This window comes from Lepidochelys olivacea (assembly GCF_965140295.1).
Source record: "Lepidochelys olivacea isolate rLepOli2 genome assembly, chromosome: 9".
In the NCBI taxonomy this organism is placed as follows: Eukaryota; Metazoa; Chordata; order Testudines; family Cheloniidae; genus Lepidochelys; species Lepidochelys olivacea.
The window spans coordinates 45,468,275-45,485,849 of record NC_140419.1 but is presented as its reverse complement, the minus strand read 5'-3'; the positions used below and the strand labels follow the sequence as shown (position 1 = coordinate 45,485,849).

General features: G+C 41.1%; 1 protein-coding gene across 2 annotated transcripts in view; it reads left to right on the top strand.

Annotated features, from left to right (window-relative positions):
• Positions 1–306: 306 nt before the first annotated feature.
• The window catches only part of FAM168B (family with sequence similarity 168 member B), a 31,994-nt gene continuing 14,725 nt past the window's right edge, over positions 307–17,575 (top strand). Inside the window, exons 1-3 of one of the 2 annotated variants that reach the window (XM_084638823.1) lie at positions 307–514; positions 6,951–7,031; positions 13,484–13,567. In XM_084638823.1, the coding sequence (XP_084494949.1) occupies positions 6,962–7,031; positions 13,484–13,567 (154 nt within the window). In that variant the 5' untranslated portion in view covers positions 307–514; positions 6,951–6,961. The remainder of the gene's footprint in view (positions 515–6,950; positions 7,032–13,483; positions 13,568–17,575) is intronic. The other variant, XM_084638822.1, reaches the window with a different exon arrangement.

The window sequence follows — 17,575 nt, the reverse complement described above, 5'->3', positions numbered from 1 at the left end:
GAATACAGCGAATCAATGCCGTCCGGGGGAAATCATCTCGAGGACGATGGTCGAGATAAGAAAACCAGGTTATTGACCTGACATCTGTGTTACCGCTCTAGACTCTACAGGTGGCTGCCGGCGGGGGGGGCTTTTTGCCGTTCAAATGTGACAGCCCCTCCAGCTCCAAAGTCTATGATTTTACCAAGGGAATCTCCCTGTCACGTGGCAGGGGCGCCTCAGACGTTTCCTTGCACGTGACCCTCCTTTTCCTTCCCTGGGAGGCTTCCGGGCCAGGCGCGACCCCCCCCCCCCCGCCGTGCGGAAGTGACGTGCGGCCGCTCGCTTGCTGCGCAGCTCTCCGGAGAGGGACGGGAAGGCGCCGCCGGGACACAGCCGCAGGAGACGCAGGCCCCAGCCGCCGCTCTAGCTCCCGCCCCCTCCGACCGCGAGGCTCCGCCCACTCCCCCGCCTGCAGCAGACACCGAGCGACAGAGCCAGGGCCGGGGCCGCCACCACGAAGCGCCGCAGCCCGGTGAGTGCGGATGGCGCCGGCTTCCGGACCCCTCCCGCCCCCGGTGGAGAAGGGGGCCGGGGCCGGGGCCGCTGCCTCCCCTGCGGCCTGGGGGGCGGGAGGCGCGAGCCGCACAGCCTGGGGGGCCCCGGCGGATCCGATGTCCGGGAAGGGGGAATCGCCTCCGGCCCGGGGTTTATTTACCTCCGTGCACCCGGGTGCGCCGCCCCCCGCCCGGTCTGCGGCCAGCCCCTGCGCTCCCCTCCCTCCTGCTGGCGGGGGTGACAGCGGCCGGACTCGTCCAGCGCCCGCCGCCGAGGCCTGGGGGGCCGGGCGCTCTGCCCTTCAGGCGGGGAGGCCCCGGGCCGGAGAGGCTGCCTCCTCTGGGGTTGAAAACCCTTCGGGCGCTAGCGAAGGGACAGGCCGCTTCCAGCAGCCATCGCAGGCAGCAAGCACGATTCGCAGTCCCAGGAGGCTCCTGGGCACGTTCTGTAACAGGTGTCAAAAATGGCTTGGCCTGGAGGATGGTAGTGGCCAAGTGATAGGCAAGGCATCCAGTGGTTGTCAGCCATGTTCTTTTCTTAGGCCAAGTCTACTTTTAATTTGGCCCTTCGTTTTTCTCTCCCTGCCCCCAGAGAAAGTTACTGCCCTAGGGTAAAGTCTGAGAAAAAGTTAAGTTTTAAGCTTTCCTGCAACATATTGTTAGTCCTCTATTGATGTAGGCTAAATGACAGTCCTGCCAGGACCTTTATGAAAATGAGATTTGCATGCTACCAGGTGGTCAGAGTCAGCAAAATTATGTAAATAATAGTTACAGCAAATATTTCCAGTGCATGCTGAAGAATCTGCTTGCAGTTGCTGAATGTGCAGCCATGATTTTAAAAAAATCTAATACCAATTGTGCTTTAATTAGACATTCCCCTGCAGTGTTTGAGACACACATCACAATTTTCTGCTGAAAAATGTTTTTATTATTCCATCTGAGAAATTATTTTTCCCTTTAGTAAAGTGCTGTTGCTTCAGAGATCAATAGTAGAACTGCACTTTAATATGTATTATTTTACAATAAATTTAAGGTGTTTGTGATCTAATTTGACTAGATTTTGTCTGAATTAATATAATTTTGTAGTCTTCTAATTGCAAGTGTCATAAAACACACAGCTTCCCCACCTGTGCTTTTTGTGGCAGTAATTATGTATTTCAACTTCTAGGTTGAAAGACAGGAAGAATTAGAAATGCTTTTTTAGGTTCCATCTCTGTGGGGAACTCATGACAGTTGCTTCTCATTTCTAAAAGGTGTGCAGAATCAAGTGAAAACTGACTTTAGAAAAGCACCCTTGTAGGCTAATAACTTACCAAAAAGAAGAAATGTTGTCTTAAGTATACATATATATTGAAAGGGTTTCATTCTTTAAGTATTCATTTTTTCCCTTCCACCTGAAAATCTGTTAACTGCCCAAAATCAGCAGAGGGGGTAGGTTTTTTTGTAGGACTCTGATTATCAAGGAACTGGAGGCTCAATTACCCAATCATACTTTCTCACAAATTATATAACATATCTCATCAATTATCTCATGAGGCACAAAAAAAAAAAAATCCTGTTAAACTCTGATTCTATGTGCGATCGGTGTACCACTGGACTAGTCTGAGAGGACTTCGCTTCAAATGTAGCTAATGGAAATTCTACATGAAGTACTGAGTTGAGTAGGTTAGCATTTTTCTTATATAGGGAGATTCATTGCCATTCTTCTTGAGGAAAAATATCCTCCAGCTCTTTTGCATTACGTATTTACGCTGCTGGAAAGGTATAATAATGTAAATAAATTACAAATGGTGTTTGTTAATCCTCAGGTTCTTGCACTGCTTGTCAGCTTATACCACAATTTGCTTTAATAACTGATGGGGTAAATCTGTACATGTAAATGGCTTCCTGTAATTTTAAAATTTCCTGTGATGCATAATCATAATGTTTTGTGTTCTCAGATACGAGTGCAAATAGAGACTAGATAATGTTAGTTTGTGTTTCAGCTTTGCAATTCAACCTGGGTGCTGTTCTCACCTGTGTCACACATTTTCTGTGCAATTTTGGGAAGTCACTTAATCCCTCTCCCTCCATATTTTTTTTAGTGGTTCTAAATTTTTTAAAGGTTGGGGTTTTTTTTTTAAAAAAATGGGGATAATACTTCTCATGGGGGAAAGTGGAGGCTTAATATTTCTGAAGTGTTTTGAGGTCCTTGGATGGAGCTATATAAATGCAAAGTATCCCTAAACATCTAAAACAGTGCAGGAAGTGCTCTCCTAGGCCTTGCCTATGTTGGAAATTTCCACCAGTGCAAACCCCCTAGTAGTGATAAAATAAATCATGACTGCAGCATGCATAGGGGTTTGCACAATTGCATGGACCTCAGTGACTGAAGTCTTGGCAAAACACCACATAGTTAAGGTTTTAGCCAATGTCCGCTGTTTCAGGGCAAAAGAATCCTGAATTCTAGTCTTTGCTTGTAGAGAATGAAGGAACTGGTTTGTAAAATTAAAAGGTCTTTAAACATTGTATTGCTGATTTTGGAAGTTCATTGAATTATTTAAAGCTTTACATTTCTTGGTTAAGCTTCATAGAGGTGAAATCAATGAGCAAATCTGAAAACACCTGATGTAAAGTTGGGCAAGGGTGGAAGTTTGACTGTAGTCAGAAATATATCGACAGACCAACAGACACAAATTACAAGTGGAAACTTAGAATTTGCAACGTGGATTCTAAAAGTGATCCAGAATAGCTGAATGTTAATGTTTCCTTGAACTCTACAGGTCAGGTGTTGAATGAAAATATAGTGGATTTTAGTACGCTTGTGCCTTTGGGAAGCAGCCTGTTTAAGTGAGATTCTTCCCAACTCCTGTGATATGGAGCATCTAATGAAATGAGTACAAAGCAATGTTTAGCAGATTGTTCTAGTTCTGCAATTGAGGTGTAGCCGAATTTTTGAATACTAAGCTGTGGTTAAATATAATAAAGCCACTAACCTTTTTAGAAGCCTTATAGTTTTGTTTTTTTCATGTATCTTTGTGTAGAAGTAGTCTTAGAAATACATTCTTAAATCCTATGATCCATTCTAGAAACACTTTCTCAGCTCTAACTGTAGCAGAGGTATTTTCCAGCACCTAAATCAGGTTAACCAAAACAGTTTCAGCTATAGCAGCCTGTCTGCATGTGTTCAGCTTCCTGGAACATTAGTTGGGGTGGGGAGAGGAGAAGAGGAACAAAGTTTTCTGCATGTTGGTCTGTGCCCAAAGGTGAGATTTGGCAAACTTGAGCAAAAAGGGAAGGGGGGAAAGAAATTTTTCCCTATTAAACATTTCCAAGCATACTTCAGAATTAGCTACATATAAAATGACTGAATAAAAGCTAGCAATATAGAAAAGGCCGGGGGGTTGCAACCCCCAGGAGGAGACTGTGTGATTTCTAGCACACAAACACGTTGGGTCCTTCACTGAAGATGTGGAAAGGATTATTTTTCACTGAGTTGAGTTGTGTCTAAGGCTCAGTCCATGCTTGGAAGACCTGTAAGCATTGTTCTATACTGATATAGCTCCATCCAGTGGTGGAAGCTGCTGGTTAAACACCACAATTGTACAAACACCTGCCGTGTCCAACTGCAGCTTCCTTTGTTGTTAGCACAAATGGGTGGGCCTACATTGGTTCAGATACATGTGTACAAACTTTCCAAGTATGGATGCCTCCGAAATGGAAGAACTTGACATAGTATTAATAACAGCTCTGTACTTCCCATAAGGAGGCTGTGTGATGCAATTTAAGGCCTTACTTGTCTGGAGTCCCCTTTGTGCTGACTCCTTACTCTGCATTTCAGTTGATGTGATGCCCTGCTGGAGTTGCTCTCTCACCTGTTTTTGTCCAGTTTCTATAGAATTCTCTTCTCTGGGTTTGTTTTTCAGCTTTTCCCAGGTTGCATGTTCTTCAGCTCTCTTGCTTATTTATGACCATGCCGTTTATTTGGTTTTTTTTTCTTTACTATTCCATCACCCTTCCATTGAATACTCTTACTGTTTCTTCCCTTCCCCAGAAGTCTCCCATGCTACTTAGCACTGTTGCCTCCCAGTTACTATAGAGATTGGGGAGGGCTGCACTTTGAAAGAGACGGTCACAGGGCTGAGGGCACCAGAGAGAGGGAGAGATTTGTGGTAGCCCTGCAGGTGTGAACACAGAGGAGTGGCCATCTCCCAGGGCATTCACTCCATGATCTGGAAATCCAAGGACTAAAGGAAAGCTGGGATCTCATGGGGTTTTTTTTAAGGCCAAAAAGGGCAGAATGTTTTAAAACATTAAAAGGGGGACAAAGATGGAAATAGGAAGGCAAAGAGGTGCAGGGATGAGAAGAGAACATACAACAGGAAAGATGTGCTGATGTGTAAGTGGATGAAAGTTAGTTGATTTACAGAAGAGTGAGAAAGACAAAGTAAAATGGCACAAGCTAGTGAAATATTAATCCTTAAACCCTACTGTGATTGTATGTAAACTATCCCACAGCTTTGTATGTGGAATAGAGGGTGAGTCAGGAAGTGTTGTAGAAATGTTGTTGCTAATGGGAATTAAGTCAAATTGCTCCTTTATAGTTTGGCAGGTAGTAAATGCAGCTGCAGGTAATGTTCCTTAATAGGCAATGTAAATTGTGGGTTACTGTTGTTTAACTTAGTTTTTAAATGGACTTTTTCCAATATCCTGAGTGATGTTTTGATTTTTCTCTGCTGGAGGTTTGCCTGCTCTTTTTAGAAAAAGTAATGTTTGTATTGGTATTAGATAAAATTGTTGAGTTCATATAGTGCCGTTTTCTATGGTATTTTGGATTTTCTGTTAAACTTGATACAGTAGATGCTTTTGTGGAAAGCATAGTGAATTTCTGTTTGCACAAGTTCAAGGGGCTGCTTTGCTTATCATGCTGTGTTCTAGAAACAGTATTTTAATGAACTATACTCTTTACTCATCTTAATCCGGCTGACTTTTTTTTTTTTTTTTTTTGCTATTTATACTGTTTGCTTGCTTGTACTCATTCATCTTAGGTAGTGACGCTATAGTGGCCAGTTTAACTTTAACTCCCCTATAGTAGTATAACAGTGAGTCTTTAATGCTGCAGGTAATGTTTTAGTTACTGAAGCTCTTTATTTAGCTTCATAAACTTTCTATACTCAAAGTTTTGTGACAGTTTTGGGCCTAAACTAGTAGTGTGTCCCTTCATATAACATTTACAGGTCAAGCAACAGAGAGAGGGAGGGACACAAGGATAATGGAATGGCTAGTTCTGGTAGCATGCCCATTTTGCTACCAGATATTATTTTAAGTGAAGGATTGGCACTAATGGACTGAAAAGAGGAGCTGCAAACATATTTAAAACAGAGGATTGGAATAATGTGACAAACTTAGAGAAACTCAATTTTTTAAAAATTAAAAGCAGTACAATTAACTGAACACACAGTCTTGTTTCTAAAAACCTCTAATAAAGAGAATTTTATTTTTAGAATGTGCCAAGCTGACAGTTTGAGACTGCAATCCCTTATAAATTGCAAGAAAGTCTCTAATTTTTCTGTCTTGCTAATACCTCAACCTTACAATATCAGCTCTAGAAGTGGGAGCATGGTTTAGCAACTGTACCTGTTAAGCTTTTTCTTTTCTGCTAATTATGGCTACTTTTGAGATTTGGGCACTTATCCAAAAACAACTGGCCTGAAACCCCAAATCACTTCTGAAGAGCCAGTAGATAACTTTTTTTTGATTGGTGCTGATGTAGACTAAACTTGAACATGTGAATTGTGGTGCTGTTTTCATACTAATTCTGAGCCATTTAGTGTAGAACCTTTTTTCCAGCTATTTTATTTATTTCTTAGGCTATTGACGCTTCAGGAACTTAAATTTGAGAGATTAGAATTCCATGCGAAAGAGATTCATTTATGTCATAGCACTTACTCCACAGTGCCAAGAGAAGCAGTAGCAGAATGTAACTCTTCGGATATCACCGACATAATCTTACAGTAGAGAAAGAAAGCCAAGATTGAGGTGGGGGTGCACATAAATGGAGAAGGCAAGGCGAGTGGGAAGCTGAAGCCGTCTTTTAATGGTAGTGAATGCTAGTTTGAGACAGTTAGGTGGTTTTATGCTTGTTTGGTTAGCAGGGGATATGGGCACAATTTGAAAATAGTACACTCAACCATTGGGGAAATACTTTGCTCATTAGTAACCACTCCTTTAGTGGACTGAGGGGGAAAAAACATTCTTAGAAACTTTTATACAGGTGTGTTTCTCTAGCTGCAGTTTAAAATGTTGATGGCTGGGATGGGATGGTAGAAATGTGCACTTTCCTTCCCACCAATTGCATTTAAACTCCTACAAGAATTCTAGGGACTCCATATGCTTGGTTAAGTTGATCTGATTATGTTCTTGTTTCCTTTTCAGTTATTGAAATCATGAATCCTGTTTATAGCCCTGGATCTTCTGGGGTTCCCTATGCAAATGCCAAAGGAATTGGTTATCCAGGTAAACAACTGAATTTCTGCTCTAAGTTTTCTTTCAAAGGGATGTCTGTGGGTTGTTGTTTATAACCCAGTCAGCGTAGACACTCAGGTGACTCACTTATGAATGTTTCCATACCTTCTGATAACTTTCAGTCACCAAGCTTATACTTCAAGAATAGATCACCTTGATCGATCGGTCCTTCAGCCTTCGTATAGATTGCACCGATCACATCAATAATAGATTGGGCATTTAAGTGATTTTGTGTTGTATTTTGTGTTCCTTAAACTAGTCTGGAAAAAAGTTACCTTAGGGGTTGTAACTAAATTTAAAATTGGTGGCCTGAAGGGAAACAATTTGGTCGACTATTTCCCCATTGTTGGCTGACAATTTCCTTTTATATCCTATAGTTCTTTTTTATTAGGCATTGGCAGTCGTGTGCCACAAATACAAAACAAAAAATGAGACACAGTGCCAGTGCCAAAGATTTTTAAACAATATTTTAGTGATGCCAAAATTATAGGGTTCTGTGCATTTCCCTTATTTTCTTTTTCCATTCCTGTTCTGAGGTTTTCTTTCTGCTTCTCATCCCCATGCCCTCCTCCTTTCTCACAGTCCAATGCTTAGTTTGAATAGGCGTGGCTTCTGAAGCCTCCAGGAATTCAGAAGTAACATAAGACCATTAAAAAGAAAAGTACTCCTTTTCTTTTTGCGGATACAGACTAACACGGCTGCTACTCTGAAATAAAACCATTAGTTAAGCCTATCCAGAGTTCAGTGAAAGTGTGTGATGTGAAGAAATATTAAACGTTTTTCTGCCATGAAGTATTTCAAGTGATTATTCTACTATTACGTAACTATAGATATGAGAAGTACAGCCCTTTTAGGGCAGGAATTGCTCTCTACATAATTTTTTTTGTTGCTTTGTCCATTCTGCTTTTAAATGTTCAAAGTGATACAATTTATAACTTCTATTGAAAACTGTTCTCCAATTTAATAAGTGTTACTGTCGGGAACTTGTTTTATTTTTTTCCTATTTATTTATATGCTGTTCAGTCTTACTAAATCCATTATTTGTGTTCACATCCTTCAAATATAGGTATTTGTGTCTCTGCTTAGCCAAATTATGCATAAAATTCTCATAATTAAATTCTTCCAGTACCCTAATTTTGTTGCTCTTCTCTGAATCTCTTTCAATTTACATATCTTTCTTGCACTGAGGTACTGTTGTAATAATTGGGCCTACCGGTTTACTGTAATTGCAAGCTCAATTGTAAAAAGTATGTAAATTTGTAAAATGTCACAATAACCTATAAAAAGCAAATGTTAATAGAAAAAATATGAGAAACTTAATTAGTCTAAACAAAAAAAGGCTTCTGATGATCACTCAAGGACTCTTAAGATCACTCTTGGAAAACAAAATGTGGAGCTGAAAATTAATAAACCAAAATTAGTGTGTCAAATATTAGATTTAATTAGTGGATGAAACAAAAAGTGGTAGGGCTATTCCACATATCTTTCCTTGTTTGGGTCCTTAAAAAAGATTTTTTTTTGGGTGGGGGGGGAAATAGGGAAGCACAGATTGAACCTTCTGGAGTGAGTTTCACCATCATGGTGGCCACTCCTACCATCTCCTGGGACCCTGGGCCTTCATACTAATGTAGAGGGATGTCCTGACCAGATTGGGCTAGAGCGGAATCCAGGTGACACCACCATCCCTACCAGTTACAGCTGAATTCCAAATACCACCAGAGATGAAACTGGATTAGACTTCAGCAGCAGCAACAGCTCCAACCCATCTCCACTAACTTCTCTTTTACCCAAAAGGACAGTGATTACCCTCTAAGCAAGGGTTTTTCCTTTTAAAACTCTCCAGGTAAAGGAAGAGGGAACAAAAAAGTTGGTTTTCAACTGTGAATGAACTAGTCCAAATAGAGAGTATTTTCTCTGCACCTGCTAGCTAAACAGAAGCCAGAAGAAATTGAGGCAAAATCTTTACTGTATAAGAGAAAGTATATACATTTCGAAAATGTATGTACTATATATACTCATTCATAAGCTGAATATTTTTGGTAAAAAAGTGACGCATCAAAGAGCAGGGGTCAGCTTATAAATGGGTCTACACTAAAATTTGATGATTTTAAACTCTGTGAAATCATTGAATTGAATATAAGAAAAGGAGTACTTGTGTTACCTTAGAGACTAACCAATTTATTTGAGCATAAGCTTTCGTGAGCTACAGCTCAATTCATCGGATGCATAAAGTCTTTATGCATCCAGTGAGCTGTAGCTCACGAAAGCTTATGCTCAAATAAATTGGTTAGTCTCTAAGGTGCCACAAGTACTCCTTTTCTTTTTGCGAATACAGACTAACACGGCTGCTACTCTGAAACCTGAATTGAATATCTAATACATTGTTGTTTTGTTTACTTGGAGCATCTGCAGGCATGGAACCCCTCAACTCTGGGACTCCATGCCTGCAGATGCTCCAGGTAAACAAAACGTCCCAACCTGCCAGTGGCTTATCCTGATGGGCTGGGAGTCAGTTTGCCAACCCCTGAAACATAGGCTCGGCTTATGAAAGGGTCATATAGTTTTTACTATTTTTACCTATCCATCTTGGGGGGTTGGCTTTTAAAAGAATGGGATAATGAAAAAGTATATATGGTAGTTAAAGCTGTACCCTGAAAATCTATTAATACTTGATGACTCTCTGATGTAGCAAATTTAATTGATTTTAGTAGATTATAGTACATTTAGTTAGTAACCTAAATTGTCAATTTCATCATTTAATTTTAAACAGGATAGTAACTTCAGAACTTTTACGATTTTTTTTCTTTTTAGTGTTTGAATATATATTTAGTGCCAAGCTTTGTTTACTGTTTTTATTTAGCTTTGTGTTGTATGAATATGGATTTTTCATATTTCAGTTAATCATTCAGGGAATTAAACAGGATGAATTCAGTTAAATTGATAAAATGACTTATAAAAATCACGTGTAAATCTAATGCCATAAAGTGGTATATTAACAGAGTAAATTACTATATCTTGTCTAGTTCAGGTTTAAAGGGAACAAAACATGCTCTGTTAAGTAAATGATGGAGGCTGGGATGTGTTTAATGAAATACAGACACTTTTAGTCACTGCATGACTAAAACATCTCTGGCCTCCTTTTTGATAAGACCACTGATTCTCTGTTCAAAACTGCTGAATTTAGCAGGATGTTCTGATGCTGAACTGGTCTCTATTTTTAGAAGGTACATTTTATCTAAAGGCAGTGATGTCTGTATAAATACCAAACACAGGGAAGGGTTTTTGGGACTAAAATTGTTAAGAAGGGTATTTAGGCAGGATTACAGTAACAAATGAGTAGTCAAGAATAAAAACATTTGATTTAAAGACTAGTGGGTTGTAGGAAGAAGTTGTTTAATCTGCTACTTACCTTGTGCTGTTTGTTGACATTTCACACAAGTAATTTCCTCTAGGAGTGTCTTATTTTAGCTCAGTAGGAACTCTTACCTATAAGGAGCCCTCTTTATAGGAGCTAAACGTATAAAATAAGGATCGATGATTGAAAAGCTAATACAACTTTAAAAATAGTAGTGTTAGGTGGCAAGTTATAATTAAAACATTTGGTTTTTAATTAACACCTGAAGTCAGTGAAATAACATAGTTTTGTAACCCTCAGTCAATTGCTGACACTATGGATAAAAATATTTGATTTTAAATACAAAAAAAAATCATTTTAAAATCAGATTTAAAAAACTTTCTAAAGTTTGAAATTGAGAACATATGTCAAGGCCTACAATTATTATCTAATACAAAAAAAGCAGTAGTTTTTGCTGCCAATTTTTTAAAAAAAGTCAGACCACTGAACTGATGAAGTCACTGGCTAAACACGTGGAACCAAAGCTTGCTGAAGTGACAAACAAGCTTTTGCCAGCAGTGCCTTCTACTGCAGATGCAGAAAGAATATTTTCTTTCCAGTTTATTGAACGGAACAAATTGAGTGACTGGTTCAAAGTTAAGAAACCAGTTGGGAGTTGGAAAAGCAAGAAAGCTTTTTTTCCTCTCCAGTCTATGAATAGAAACAAAGTGAGAGGATGAGAGCTGCTAAAATCTTGAAAGACATGGGGACCAAAAACAGTCACTTCACTGATATTTCTTTGTTTAATCATTTTTGAAAGGAAAACCATGTTTTGGTAATATTTTCTTGTGTCCAGCACATTTAAGCTAGTTTTATTGAATACAAAGCTTAAAATGCTGTTTTTGTGCATTTAGTTGCATTTGGATTTCCATCCAAATAGAGCTTGATACAGATGAGGAGAGGCTGAGGAAACTGGGATTATTTAGTCTGCAGAAGAGAAGAAGGGGATTTGATAGCTGCTTTCAACTACCTGAAAGGGGGTTCCAAAGAGGATGGATCTAGACGAGGGGTGGGCAAACTTTTTGACTCGAGGGCCACATCGGCGTTGTGAAACTCTATAGAGGGCCGGGTAAAGAAGGCTGTGCCTCCCCAAGTGGCCTGGCCCCCGCCCCCTCCCACTTCCTGCGCCCTGACTACCCCCTGCAGAACCCCTGACCCATCCAACCGCCTGCACCCCCCTGCTCCTTGTCCCCTGACCGCCCCCTCCCGGGACCCCCCACCCCTAGCCAACCCCCCCGGGACTCCACCCCATATTCAACCCACCCTGCTCCCTGTCCCCCAACTGCCCCGACTCCTATCCACACCTCCACCCCCAGACAGGCCCCCCAGGACTCCCATGCCTATCCAACCCCCCGTCCCCTGATCCCCTCCCCAGAACCTCCGCCCTATCCAACCTCCCCCTGCTCCCTGTCCCCTGACTGCCCCGACCCCTATCCATACCCCTGACTGCCCCCTGGAACCCCCCTGCCCCTTGTCCAACCTTTCTGCCCCCTTACCATGCTGCTCAGAGCAGCAGGAGCTCGCAACCCCACTGTCTGGTCAGAGCCAGCCATGCTGCCCGTGCCGCCCGGCAGGAGGAGCGGGCCAGAGCACTGGCGGTGCACTGAGGCTGTGGGGGACAGCAGGAGAGGGGTCAGGAGCTAGCCTCCCCAGCCGGGAGCTCAGGGCCTGGGCAGGACAGTCCCGTAGGCCGGATGTGGCCCACGGGCCATAGTTCATCCACCTCTGACCTAGACTGTTCTCAGTGGTAGCAGAAGACAGAACAAAGAGTAATGGTCTCAAGTTGCAGTGGGGGAGGTTTAGGTTGGATATTAGGAAAAACTTTTTCACCAGGAGGGTGGTGAAGCACTGGAATGGGTTACCTAGGGAGATGGTGGAATCTCCTTCATTTGAGGTTTTTAAGGTCAGGCTTGACAAAGCCCTAGCTGGCATGATTTAGTTGGGGATTGGCCCTGCTTTGAGCAGGGGGTTGGACTAGATGACCTCCTGAGGTCCCTTCCAACCCTGATATTCTATGATTCTGTGAAATCACAAGTAAAAAGTTATCTAGTAAAGAAGAAATAAATCCTTTTTTAATGTAACAAAAAATGTAAAAATTAAGAATTTGAATAAATGTAACTGAAGCAGTTACTGCTTAATAAGTGTATAGATATAGGTATCCTCCTGGTTAGCAAAAAGAAGCACCAAATTTAGCATAAAGGCTGTATTTAGTTGTAAGTTAACATGTTTTAATGGTTACTGACCAAGGAAAATAACTACAAAATACAAATGCAAAACACTATTGAAATGGACGATTTAAATCAAGGTTTCCTGCTTGCTGGTTTAAATTATCAATTTTAATTATTATTTAAATCAGTCTACCCTGGTGATCTTTCTGTTATCACCTTAGAACTTGGTTCCTGTCTTTCTTGCCATTGGTTTAGTCACGGTAATTGTGTAGATCAACGTCAAGGTGTCAACACAGCATTTTGCCACTGTGCCAGAGTGAATCACAGATTGTAACTGCTGAGTGTCATTGTGGGTGGTTGAAACAATAGGAGTATAACTGACATCTAAAAGCAGAGACAGATCTAGGTCAAATAAAAACAAGATATTTTGGAGGGTTAAAGTTGGCTTTTACTGTCCAGTTTGGGAAACTGTGATCCAGGAAATGAGTCACTCACGCTTGTATTTCTTCTCTTTACACAGTGAAAAAAGGGCTCACTATGAGTTCAGTAGTCTTATTGCATTTTAGTGTTTGATGTTCTTTCTGATTATTTTATACTAAAGCTTGCAATCTGTCTGCAATTACTAGAGAGCTGGCTAATTCAGGCTTTTGCTGAAAGTGTGTTTTGGGGCAGAAGGGGGGTTGAGAAAGGGGAACTGTGGATTACTACACTTCTTAACTTTTCTTCCCAACTAGTGGTCACCTGAATTTTGAAACATTGCAATGTTTTGTTGATCTTTGGTCAAAAAGTATCATGCACAACAAATTCTCTGAGAACAAGCATGTAGTCACACTGTGTTGCTTATCTAGAAAATAACCTGGAATTGTTCTCTTTTGTCATAGCTGGTTTCCCAATGGGCTATGCAGCAGCTGCCCCTGCCTATTCCCCCAACATGTACCCAGGAGCAAATCCTACCTTCCAAACAGGTATGCATAAAATACTTATTGCTTAGAAATACTCAAAAACTCTGTCTACATTAGAAGCATTTAAAATTGGGGGTGAGGAGACATGCATAAAGTTTTCTTTTACTTTGAAAATAGCATAAAATGGTGGTCTTCCAAACTAACCGGTGACTTCAGTTTTTGCATCTAGGGATGTTTACACAGTGTCCACATGCAGTCCCCTGTTATAGATAAGGGAGGACTTTAACTTGTTTTTGGGGAGGTTTGAGTTATTCAATTGCCAGTGACAAGTATTAGGTAGTTAAAATCCTTACAAAAATTTTTGATTACCTCTTTCCCTAGTCCCTTCTGACCTGACCCTCTGGATATTTCCCTTTATTTCCATGTCCCTCAGTAAGTCTCTTCCCTTCCTCTTTCAGAAAGGCGTCTGGAATATACCCTTTTATCACCTCCTCTGATCTTTCACCTCCTAAATTCTACGTGCCCCTTCCTACCGCAGGATCGTGCCTGTCATGTTCCTGCATACAGTGATTGTCCAACAATTCTAGCAGCAGGATGAAACAGCTATGATTCTGGACAGCTTTACTATTGTGTTCCTACTGGGTTGTGGGGAAAGAGCGGTGTTTAGGAACAACACTCTCATACTGCTCAGCTAAGGGGCCGGCAGGAGGAGGGATTTGGGGAGGAAAGAAGAAATGCACAGGGGCCAACGAACAGAAGTGAGAGAATCTCTGGAAGAATCCCTCAATGTGATGAGCATACTATTGCTATTGGAATGAATGAGAAACTGATAGTAGCTGTTAAATTAATCTCCAGTCGCAACAGAAGGATACACTCGGAAAGGGAACCATAGACTCTCTTTGAAAAGGGATATTACATTCAGATAAGAAATTGCAGAAATTGCTTACTGTCCTTTGTAAAATATTATGGCTTGCATAAATCTACATGAGCAATGAAAGGAAGGAGGAGAGTGGAGAAAAAGTAGCCTGTTTGTTGGTTTGCATATTGCCATACAACTTATCTAGAAAAATGTAGGATTTATCGATCAATGTGTAGCACCTACCAAAGATGACTTGGGGGTGAGGGGGAAGAGAAAGGGAGGGCAGCAATGACAAATTAATTGAGAGGATGGAAAGAGAGGAATTTGTATGAAGAGCCTAATTCATAAATGGGCCATGTAAGAAACCACTGGTCTCAGCACCTGCTATCGCTGGGGTCTTCATTTCCAGTGCCCCCTGCTGACCATTTCTTCGGCTATGCAATGGCCTGTCTGGCTACCTCTTCCATAGCATTGTTCTCCAGCTAGGTCACCTCTTTCAAGTTGTGTCCCCATCTGGAGTAACAAAAGTCCGACCAAAGAATCCACATCAACAACAGGGATTCTTCTGTCTCTCTTGGGCTACATTGAAGTTCCCTGCTCTTCACCCCTCTTCTTGGGGACTGCAGAATTCCTTCTTTGCTCCTTTAGTTGAGTAATGTCACCCATGCTTTTTCCCTCCCTGGAGGCTCTTATTCCAAGCAAGTTTCCTCACTGCCTTTCCTCCCCAAGGACTCCAGCAGTTTTCCCAAGGACCTCTCTGCTTCTTACAGGCCCTATTCCACAGCCTCCCAGAGGAACCTAATTGCTCCCTGTCTCTCCAGCCTGCCTTCGCCAGGCACTTCCCAGACAGAGGAAACTCTTCCCTCAGTGAGTTCTCTTTCCTCTTTATGTAGTTCTCCCTGACCTTTTCATAGGTGGGATCATTTGTTGTAATTGAGTCACCAGATGAGGATGAGCTGAAGATTAAATGCTATGTCACAAGCCAAGCTGAGCCTAACTCCTCTTAAAGGGCCAGCCAGCCTGGACACGTCAACAAAGTGTGATTCCACAACAATTTATTTCAGGCAATGTAAGCTTAACTAATCTTAATTTAACTCTTAAATTTACCTTAAAAAAATTAAATGATGCCTGACATTCTACAAACTGCTGCTCTAGGAAGTAGTCAGTAGATGTTAGGTCTGGCTCTGGGAGGCTTGTCATTTGTACTATTCATGACTGTCATTACATAAAGTATGGTGTTGTACCAATAAAATAAAACCAGCAGGATCTTATTAAAGGGAAAAAGGCAAAATACCACATTTACTGTGAATACAGAAAGAATCATAGTAAGCAGTTAGTTATAGCTATAACATTCCATTCAATCTCATATTTATTCACACATTCATTCATACAAACATACACACACACACACACAGGTTCTGCAAGGTTGTTATCATAGTTACCAGCCTTAGAGTTGCTCATGCCAAGCCACTGGCCAGGTGGCCTGGACATGAGGAGGGAGCAGGGCCTTGTCAGATGCTCATCTGATGCTCCTGGAAGTTGGTTTGCAGAATCAGACCCCAAAGTTCTCACTTTTTAGAGTCTATTTTTATAGGAATTTCTTCCTGTGCCAGTCTATGGGAATTGCTTCATCATGCTGTTGCTGAATCAATCAGCAGATAGCACATTCCTGAGGGCTCCAAGATGTTATCTTGTTCTTTGGTTCTCCCATTCTTGAGGCTGTTGGGTGGATTCCAGTCTGCCCTCCGGAGCGGGGGTCCTCTGGTTATTTCCACTTGACGCCTTCTTCAGTCGATGGACACTGGATTCTTAGGCTGGCACCTCCCTGATCATTCAGTTATTATCCACACCAAGCATCCATCCACATATATCCTCTATCTCTATTTTAATCACAATTGTTAATACAACAAAAGGGCGGGGAGTCTCTGGGTGCTGTTTCTGTTGTTAGAGTATTGCTTTGAGTCTCTCTCTCTGTGAATTGCTTTGAGAACAGACTCTGTCTTAGAATGTACTAACACAATTAGCAGCTTGCAAGTTTCACACAGCCATGCTGTATTAGGAGGAGAGAGAACATCACCAGACAGACATTTAAATTGTTTTATTTAACTAAAACAACATTATGTATTCTGGATTTTTTTCTTCAACAGCTGACACATATTTTAACAAAACAAGCATGTGAATTTTTTAATTTAGTTGAACATTCAAGTTTTTTAAAATCAGGTTTGTTTTTGTTAAAATTGTTTTTAACTAAAATAGTTAAATAAAATATATTTAAAAAAAATTAAATAGACTGTGTCAGCCAGGTCAACATGAGAAACTTAAAATATTGGCTTCTGCAGCTAACTCAGTCATCTGTCATTTTCACCTTCATTTTCCTGTTTGTTCATAATCTGGAAACGAAAAACAAGTTTTCCTGCTTTTTCAGGTCCCAAACGATTTCTCAATTTGGAATGAATTAGTCCAAAGGAAGAAAATATTCTTTCTACACTGGCAGAAGAAGCTACTGCTGTTAAAAGTGAGACTGTCACTTCAACAGTCCCTGGATCCAAGTGCTTAAGTGACTTCCACCAGTTCACTGGTGTGCCTTTCTTTAAAACATCATCAGCAAACCTATATTTCTTGAATGGCTCTTATTCCCAAACGGGGTCTCTTTTACGGCCTGCTGCCATTAGAGGTTTTCTCTTCTAGTGAGAGAATGGTATGGTAGATCTCAAATCAATGAAGGGTACACTCAGAAAGACCTCAAGACTTCTGGAATATGCTGCTCAAACAGTTTCTCTTTTGTTTCTACTGTCTGTCCCTCCCTTCTCACATTTATCTCCAGACTTCTTCTTGTCCAGATTTATTCCACCCCCAACAATCTTCTATTCATTGAACTTTTTGAAACTTCGCACATTTAGAGAGAAGTAAGGGTTTGACTCTGTGTACCCAAATTTGCAGAGGGACAGTAGGGTTGAGGTCCGTTATTTCTCACCTCTATATATTATTTATTTAAAAACATTTTTGCTGTTAACAAGCGTGTTATCTCTGGAGACACAAATCCACAGTTTGAGAACTGCAAAACTAAGCATTTCTGATGGTATCTTCTAGCTTGAGCACTGAGTCCCATTGGGTAGATAAAAAGATTAACCTAAATAATCTATACAGAAGCCCCTGGAACCCCATAAGATTGGGTCCCTAATCCATGAACTATTGGAACTCATTTACAAAAC